General features: G+C 37.2%; 1 protein-coding gene across 2 annotated transcripts in view; it reads left to right on the forward strand.

Moving 5' to 3' along the window:
- The window catches only part of LOC122345442 (coiled-coil domain-containing protein 60-like), a 27,562-nt gene that overhangs the window by 17,068 nt on the left and 494 nt on the right, over positions 1-10,000 (forward strand). The window contains exons 8-14 of one of the 2 annotated variants that reach the window (XM_043239570.1): positions 1,748-1,838; positions 2,843-3,032; positions 5,172-5,232; positions 7,052-7,171; positions 7,838-7,981; positions 8,303-8,492; positions 9,922-10,000. The exon at positions 9,922-10,000 is cut by the window's right edge and continues 486 nt beyond it. In XM_043239570.1, the coding sequence (XP_043095505.1) occupies positions 1,748-1,838; positions 2,843-3,032; positions 5,172-5,232; positions 7,052-7,171; positions 7,838-7,981; positions 8,303-8,492; positions 9,922-10,000 (875 nt within the window). The remainder of the gene's footprint in view (positions 1-1,747; positions 1,839-2,842; positions 3,033-5,171; positions 5,233-7,051; positions 7,172-7,837; positions 7,982-8,302; positions 8,493-9,921) is intronic. The other variant, XM_043239571.1, reaches the window with a different exon arrangement.

Consider the following 10,000-nt stretch of genomic DNA (forward strand, 5'->3'; position numbering starts at 1 on the left):
CAAGACATAATTAATGCATTAAAACTACTTTTATGGTTTTTTATAAAAGGCTTTAAGTAATTTTTACTGTTTTTAATTGCAGTTTTGAACAAAGTAAATACATATTTGATCAAATTGGTGAGCTTCTTCCAAATGTATAAAAAGAAAACCTCACCGACCCCAAACTTTTGAACAATAGCATGGGATTTTGTGCAGAGTAGTGCATTTGCACCGTGGCACAATTTTGAACAGGCTTTTACTCTTTTGTGTTCTGCATATTAGCACCCTTTTTCTGTATTTTAGGAACGTGTAACCTCTTTCAAGTGCCTGCTGGTTCGGTTTAATTGGTTTTGTGTGCATGTAGTGATTGCCAGCACGTCTGTTCATGCATAAAATTGAGTTTAATACCTAAAAATTGTAACACAAAATGTGCATCTTTGTTCAACAGAGATTAAGGCTGGAATTTTGCGTGGAAACTTTCCATATAACAATGTGTGGACCGAACCTCGCTAAATACATTCAACTAGACTGTGTCCCCTCAAGTCATGACCTAATTAGATTTGCACCATTATTTTTAACCTTCGCGTTTTACGATGCAAGCGGTAATCTGATATTTTATAAGGGTTCGCAGGTAAGTCTGTATATATTACTGCTGCCAAGCGACTAATCGCGATTAATTGCATCAAAAATAAATGCTTTTATTTACATAATGTATGTGTGTATACTGTTTATATTTATTTATTATACTGCATGCATAAATATATTTAAGAAAAGTATGTTATGCGTATATATTAAACATATATAAATGCATATATCTACACTATATATATATATAATTAAGTCTTTGAATAATTTAGAATAAATGCAATTATTTTTCATCACTATTTCTTGAATAATTAATGATTTCTGAAGGTGACAGGATGTAGAATATGATATTAATAGGTGCTTAATTAATTAATTAATGACTAATATTCTAGTAATATGCATGCTAGTAAGCAACTAGTTACGAGACCTAAACATAAAGTGTTACCAAAGCATCTTTTTCAAGTTGTAGTAATATATCAGACTATTTGAGTCTAAAGGTCTCCTCCTTTTCTGTGGTTGGAGGTATTATTCATCTCTCTACTTCAGGTTTCAGGGGTTTGTTCGAATCGCTAACAGTGAAGCTCGCCTTAGCCCTCGCCACTAATGAGATCCTACAGGAACAACAGCGGACGGGGAACAACAAGGATCAGAGTTAATGGAGAAATGATGAAACCGTGGTGTTAAATAGAGAGATACAGAGGAAAAAGAGCGAGGAGAGAATTTAATCCTTCATCTCCCGGAGCTACAGGTCGGCGCCGGTGATGGACGGAGAGAGCGAGGCCGAAACAAATGGAAAAAAAGAAGAGAGAGAGATTGTAAGAAGCGTCTCCCAGAAGAGCCTGGAGGGGCTCCTGCCATCCCAGAATCCAATTTCCAATAAAGTGAAGCTTTATGGGAAAACGGTACAGCACGGCAGAGAGCAGATATTACAAAAAATAATGAAACTTTATCAGCCGCCGTTAAGACCCGAGCCAGTAGGAGAGAGAGCTGGAGATGTGCGCGCTTGTTTCGCTCCTTCCTTCCGTTTCTTTCCCGTCCTCTCAAGGTGACATATACAACTCTGATAATATTCCAGGTTTGGAGCGCGTTACGGAGGGATCACGCGAATAATTAATATGTCAAGAAATTTGGCGCGTCTCTTTATCTGTCTGTTTCTGTCCTTCTCTCTCTCTGTATCTCTCAGGGACCCTGGAACGAGCAGCACCACGATAAAGAGACTGAATAAGGAAAAGGCAATAGAGGCCAAGTGGGAGCAGTTTATCGCCCCGCCGAAGGTTTTCTCCTCCAAATCGACTCTTTTACGCTGAAATGTTTGTGCTCCGCTGGAGCTCTGTTCTTCTTAAACACGCCACCGGGGTTTAGACAAGTGTGCAACATTAGCTGCTCTCTGGAAAACACAGTAAATAAGCAAAAGGGCTAATTACGCCGTCTGTAGGAAGACGCTTGTTCAAACACCCATGTTTATTATAATGCAGTGCAAAAACATTTTTATTATCTCTATGAAAAATGTCAAAGTATGCACATCCAAGGTGTCTCGGGCCGGGTGCAAGGTCGAACAAAATGCATCCAAAAATACGAAAAAAAACTCCCTTCGTTTGGAAAAAGTTAAAAGTGAATGAATTCTTTAGTCGTGCATTTCCAAACATATTCTTTAAATGTTATATATAATGTTGGATAAATGACCGAGGACGCACAATACACATACAGAATGACATTTCGTTTTTTTTCTTTTTTTTAAATACTTTCATGCAATTTCAGATTTAAAAAAAAAAAAATTGAAAATCCAGGAATGAGAAGTTAAATGTGTGATTTTTTGACACACATAAACACACACACATACATGTATTTAATATATATATTTAAAAAAAAATTATATATATATATATATATATATATATATAAATATATGGAAAATATATATAAATATATATATATATATATATATATATATATATATATATATATATAAATATATAATATAAAATATATATAAAAATTGGATGCGATTATCTTTTATTTTGGATGTGATAATTCACAATTAATTGTTTGCCAGTATATATAATAATTAAAAATTGTATAATAATTAAAGGCATTATTCACAACTCCTAAATGTATTAATAAAAAGGATTTTTGGTGGTTCTGTTGAATTGCCTTGAAAATAATGAAACAAGTAATAACTACAATGATCCTGAAATTGCGTCACTTTGATTAAGAAAATGTAACTTTCCCTTTGTTTTGGGTTAAAGTCGTCAGATTGTCTTTTCTTGCTCTCCGGCAGATGCGGCAGCTCACATCCAGAGCATCAGGAGTTTCTTCAGGGAGACATCCGCTCCGGAAGACCTCCTCCTCGGCATCGGGGTCATCAGCGGGCAGCTTGTCGTCTCGGGCTCCGGCTCCGGATCACACCTGTGATGAGTCTGCTTACACCAAGGGCATGGAGACCGACTCTGGTCCTCCTTCGTGCGAATGTAGGTCACGCTGGTGAACCTTCATGACTCTGATTTACGTGAGCTCTGTGTGCTTTCGACACACGTTACAGTATGATTTCGACTCGCCCGTCCCTTTAGAAGCCTATAATAGAAATCAGGCTACCGAGTGGACACCAACCACAAACCAAACTGTTCAGAACAGTGCATTCAACTGCCGTACAGTCTATTAAAACGACTTCTTATTGTATAATATGGATCATAATTTTAATCAGGCTTTTTATGCAGTACACCTATGCAACAGACCCAACTTAAGCATTGCAAGGGTTGCATGTCAGCACGAACTTGTGAAATATTGACAGGAAAGACAGGAAAGAGATGTCACTGCTAACGCAAGAACTTTTTCCGACATTGAAAATCATCAAAACTGTTTCTTGAGCAGCAAATCCAGCATATTAGAGCGATTCCCGGAGGATCAGAATTAAATTCGTGAGCCCGGAGCACAAAAGCAGTCGTAAGCAGTGTGTTGGGTCAAAATGATAACTTTTTTTGATTTGCATTGGCAATTTTCTCGCGCACTGGCTTTGAAATAGTTGTATCTCATCCAAACATCGTCCTATCTACCAAACAAGACATCAGTAGAATTTGTGATTTATTTCAGTTTAAAACAAAAGAACTGCCCTCGCGGCCGGTTTTGCGATCCCTTTATTAAAGCAGAACGCATTTCACAATACGCCGGCGCATTTCTGATCGCTTTAGCTTTGTCTTTCCTGGAGAACGCGTTCTGCGGCGCAGCTGCTGCGGGACGGATGCAGATAAACACACTCATCCGTTCACGGCCCGAGTGACTTTCCCTGCCGTCTGTTTCTCGACGGCTGGAGCACAAAACGAGCGTTATCTGTTTCTCGTCTCGCTGCCACCTCGGCTGTCGCTCGCCTCGCTCGCACCGTCACGCGCAGCACGTTGTCATGGCAACAGTGCATCCCATCAGCATCAGCACCATCACCATCATCGCCGCCGCGCACTTCAGCACTGTGCTGTTTGGCTCTCAGGACAAAGAACGACTGGAGGGAAAGAAAAAATCCATCAGATTCAGATTTGGGGCTTGATAGAGACGCTTTCAGGAAGCTCTTCGGTCAGCGTGATCGTTTCTTTTCGATCCCTGTGAAATCTTGTTTTGGAGAAGTCTAGTGCAAATCTTTCCTCTCTGTCTTTGAAGAAATCCTCCCTGGGTTTTAAACGCAGGATGTTTTCTGCTCCCGTGGCGCTTGTTTGCGACGGGGCCCTAATGCACACTATAGGTGTCCTGTATTTTTGCCTGAAGATAATTAGCTGAATTCTCTGGACCCCACAGAGCAGATCAGAGAGTCTTGATGAAAGCTCGGGAGCTCGGCAATGCTTCCTTTGTTTTCGTTCAGTCGTTACAGTTTATTTCATTTCCTATAAAAGAAATCAAAAGGCCTAATAAAGCCTCTTTTGGTCGTGCCAATTAATTGAGCGAGGGACTAATCCAAACGATTTAAGGGTGAAATCCAAGAGCTGGACTCTGAAGATATCCCTCTTTACTGGAGTTTTATTGTTGCTGGTTTAATTGGGTTTGGGATAAAACCTGCTGCGTGAGAATGTATTCGAGAACAATCATTATTTATTACGTAAGCTCATACGGACGTGATTAATCTCCCAGTTTAATAAGTCTATATATTATTAATAGATAACGCATCTGAAAATGACATCCTTATAGTTGTATTTATGAGGCGTGAAACCAGCTCATTTATTCAACAGTTATGAACAGCATCCCTGTTCATTTGATGTAATGAAAACTTCATCCGTGCTCGAGATGCATGTGTTTTGTCTCGGTTAATGAAGTGTTGTGTTTGAGGGAGATGGCATTTTCGTGGTGATAAATCTGTTTGAGCAGTTATTAGATGAAAATACGGGCTGAATGTTGATTTCTGTTGATTTCTGCCTGTAGAGATGTCCGTCTTCCAGCAGAGGGCGCGCTCGGATCAATTTTTAGCTTAGTTTTAGTTTGGCTCCTAGTTCAGAGAAATGCATTATTAAATACATTATTAAATCAATTGGCAAACAAGAGTGCATTGGGCTGAAGCAGAAATATCAGAACTGGCCTGATTATAAACTTGCATTTATGATATAAATCTTTTATCTGTTCACATCCTTCAGATCTCGAGAAGTTCCTTCAAGAAGTGTGTCTTAAAAACTGTGATAAACGACTCGCATCCAGGTAAACCAGCACGGGAGACAAATATTCATTAAAAGCATACAGTTATTATATAATTGTCATTATTATTATTATTATAGAGGACTGTCATAACAAGGTTAAATTTTTAAGCATTTAAACTATTAATTGTGATTAATCTACGTAATATATGTGTGTATACTGAGTTTATTATGTATATATAAATACACACACATACAGGATATATTAAAAAAAAAAAAAAAAAAAAAAAAAAAAAAATATATATATATATATATATATATATATATATATATATATATATATATATATATATATATATTTTTTTATTTTTATATATATATATATATATATATACATAATAAGTATGCACAGTGCACACTCATATTACGTTCTATATTATTATATAATATATTATATATAAATATACAAAATATAATTTAATTTACCACCAAACCAAACCTCTCTCTCTCTCTCTCTCTCTCTCTCTCTCTCTCTCTATATATATATATATATATATATATATATATATATGCACATATATATATATATGCAATGCACATTTTAATGTCACTAATATGAATTTAAAAAACATAGATGTTTATTGTTTACATGTAATACACTTGAAATGGTTCAACTTTAGCACAATCAAATATACTTCATTGGATTGTAGCACTACTTCCGTACAATTAAAGCGAATTAAGCACAAATTAATTGTTCCATTGCATCCAATTGCGGGGTGTTTTTATTAAGCACATATAATATGCAAATGCGCTCGTAGCGTACTTAGCATGAAGTAAATGCATTTTGGCATATTTGTTCTTCACATTTGTTCACTGGTGTCTGTGGTTTATCGGTGTAGTGGGGATCATTGGATCAGCATGCGAGGGTGCCATGACCCGATTGCCATGATAAGTTTATTGTGGGTTTGCATGTGACCGGTTGTCTCCGTCACGGTCGATATGTCAGTCAAAGTCCGTCCTGAGAGCGAGACGCAGCAAAACCCGGCGTTGGCTCTTCCCAGAATCACTCAGATCAGCTCATTTGTTAAATTGCTTATTGTTCGTAAAGTCTTCGTCCGTTTGATCAGAAATACAGTAAAAGCGTCGTGAAATGTTTTTACTGTTTAATTGAACTGGTTTCTGTTATGCAATGCGTTTTACAGTGTAGTTCATTGCTGTTTTCGTATGCTGATTTGCAAATAAATCACTTTTGATCAGTCTTGATGCATCCTCGCCGAAGAAAAGCGTTCATTTCAAAGGCCCAAACATTCGTTAGTTGACATGACCTAAAGCTGAAAGACACTTTCACAACATTTATGCATGAATGCATACTGTAATCAATGTCGTTCGTGTTAGTTAATGCAGTGTTAACAAATGACACCTTATTGTTGTTGACTTTAAGATGTAAATTTAATTTAATTTAATTTAATTTAATTTAATTTAATTTAATTTAAATTTATTTAAATAAAATAAAAATAAAATAAAATAAAATAAAAAAAAAAATAAAATAAAATAAAATAAAATAAAAAAAATAAAATAAAATAAAATAAATATTTAATAAAAAATGTTTAATAATTTTTATTACATTATATATGATATTACACCTTGTTGTTGTTTTTTCTAGTACAGCTGTAGGCCTTTTGCATTGACCTTTACTTTCATAAAGCCCTCCTTCCACAGTAAGCTATAGATTACAGACGTTTTGTGTGAAATAAACAGCCCTCCCTCTCGTCTTGTACTGAAGCGAGCAGACAGAGACTCACTGTGCCGTCTCACGCGTGTTGCATCCCTGACACAATTACTGACGCATTTCTTTTTATTGCTCGTATTATTTCCCTTGACAGCGCCTCTGCCCCAATCATCCGCAAGGAGGAAGTGATGTCGGGAGGGAAGAAGCCGTCTGTCGTGGCCAAAGCAGAAAAGTTAACACTCAGTTTATCTGATGCTCTGGACCTCTGTGCCAAGTGAGTCGTTGTTGGACACTGCGGGAAAAAAAGAAGGTCTTTTATGACAACATGGCAGACTTGCATGTAGTTGTTCAGCTAAACACACCTTTCACCTTTGATTTATTATTAAAATCACTTATTTGCATATAAGTATTCAGTAATTGTTTTATTTAGTTTTTTTCACTGCCCTAAACTGCCTCTTTTTTTCCGCTTGTCATGCACGGGGTTAAAATAGTTAACTAAAACTTTTAAAATGTTACCACTGGCTGAAAAATAAAACGTAAAGCTGCGTTTGAATAAATACAGAAATAGACTTCTTTTAAAAGATATAAAACTAACAGAAACGCCACAGAATTACTGGACTTAGATCTGGTGCAATGCTAATTAACCGTGCACTGATGCATCACTTTCACACGCGGAAAAATGCTTTGTTAAAAGCGCAATAATTCATTTCTTTCTCCCGTGTTTTCATATATTTGGGATACGGGTCAGTCTTTAACATCCGCGTATACTGTGTGTATATAAAAGTAGAGATTGATGTAATTGAAAAATCTCAATAAAAATGAGCGACCTCTCACAGCGTTGCATTAATATAACAGTATTTTTACAGGATCAAATAGGAAATGAGTGTGTCAGTTTTTGCGAACGCATCTCCTTTGAATGATGTCCTCTCGCTGTTTCTAGGAAGAGATGGGATTTTGGGGTCCAGGGGTACTCAGAGATGCTGTCCTGCGGACGAATTCGTTCTGCTGTGACCTCAAAAACCTCTTTGGTCTCTCCGAGAGCTCCAGACTCAAACATCCCTGAGGAGCCATGCAGCACTCAGTGGTGTGTGTGTGTGTGTGTGTGTGTGTTCAGTGAATGTTTAATGGTCTGCGTCACTTCCAATCCTCCAGGGAACACGGATGCGAAACCACTTAACGCTCTGTGTGTGTGTGTGTGTGTGTGTGTGTGTGTGTGTGTGTGTTTGCCAAATATTAGCATTAACGACCCTACAGGATGCTTGCAGGTGCATGAGCGTGCGTGCGTGTGTGTGTGCTTTAAACATTGCTGTTTACAGTAACATTACACTAACACAGTCCTCGTGTGTGTGTGTGTGTGTGTGTGTGTGTGTGTGTGTGTGTGTGTGTGTGTGTGTGTGTGCTGAAGGCTCTCAGCGTTGCTCAGTAATCTGTCCTCCATCAAACACTCGGACAGGAGGGTCGCTCGTCTGCTGGAGAAGCTGAGCCGGTTTACAGCAGGCCGCTGTCTGCAGCTTCACACACAACACTTCCTGCGGATCTTGGGCTCGCTGCAGGCCTGGGAGCTCTGCTGTCCTGATCTGTGTGTGGCTATAGAGGTACGACACGGCGCTTTTATTCGTTGCGATATGCTGCATTCGTCTGGGCCATCCGGCACGCGTGGCACTTCACGGCAAAATAAGTGGAGTTTTTGACAAGTAATGCATGATTGCATTCTGCAAGGCGTTTAAAAATGTGACGATAAATGCTGTTCTGTCCTCAAATCCTGAAAACAGCTACCATTAAGCAGTTCAACACGTTATCTGTGTAATATTCACACTGCATGGGTTAGTTATACACTACACTTTTTAAAGAAATTGACGCTTTTATTCAGCAACGATGCAATTCACCAAAAGTGTATTTCTTTCCAATAAATGCTACAGTTCTCTGAAGGATCATGACTAAAGTAGTAATGCAAAAAAATCTTCATAATATTCCTTTTTTGGCTAAAACATTTACCTCGAATGTAGGTAGAAGCATATAATTCTTGTCACACACGGAAGCTGTATTTAATATAGAAAGACTAGCACGAATACGAGAAGGAACTAAGTAACTGTTAGTTGCCGTTTTCTGCTCTTCCGTCGCTTTCTTCGTCAGAGAAACTGCATTTTCACCGGAAAGAGATCAGCATGGCACTTCATCCGGCCCTTCATTTGATCAGTGAGCTAACGATCTCGTCAGGGATCAATACATCAGATGATTTTGTTGAGATATCATCAGCTTGTTTCAGAAGTATTAAGCTGTGTTTAGCACCCAAACAAACCCAAAGGTTTTGGAGCGCTTTATATTTAATGTAATAAAAAAAATTCTGAAACATTTTTTATTAAATACTTATTTAATTTAATTTAATTTAATTTAATTTAATTTAATTTTATTTTATTTTATTTCATTTTATTTTATTTTAAATGTATTTAATTTAATTTAATTTAATTTAATTTAATTTAATTTAATTTAATTTAATTTAATTTAATTTAATTTCATTTTATTTTATTTTATTTTATTTTATTTTATTTACCAGTTTAGCACACCAAAACTATTGCATGGCATTTTTATCAAGCACATAAATATATGTATTTGTAAAACACATTCAAAATACATTTTAATACGTAATATTTTTACTGATCTACTTATCAAACCCACAAGCTGTTAACTTTGGTATAATATTATAACAGAACATAAAAGCAACACAAGCGTGTTAGATTTATGTAACTTTTAAAGTTAAAGAGGATACGCGGGCTGAGTTATGTTCGTTTTATATCGTAATGTGTCGACAATTATTCGAGTTTTAGATTTCAGATATCTTTAATTGTAAGGGTTAAAATGCTGCTGACCCTCAGATCTCGTCCAGACGAGACGCCGGTGACAGCCTGCATCTGGGCCGTATAATGAGGGATTATTCAGTGCTATTGTCAGGAACTGGGAGGTCAGGAGACCGGCGGCTGGTAATTATGAGAAGCGCTCTTTCATCTTTCTCCCTGTCATTTGCAGATAGTGAGGCTGAATGTGGTGAAGATGCCCAAAGCGGAGTACGACTCGTGGTTAAAGAGCCGAGTGAAGCCATCACAGG

The sequence above is a fragment of the Puntigrus tetrazona genome, chromosome 5 (genome assembly GCF_018831695.1).
Source record: "Puntigrus tetrazona isolate hp1 chromosome 5, ASM1883169v1, whole genome shotgun sequence".
In the NCBI taxonomy this organism is placed as follows: domain Eukaryota; kingdom Metazoa; phylum Chordata; class Actinopteri; order Cypriniformes; family Cyprinidae; genus Puntigrus; species Puntigrus tetrazona.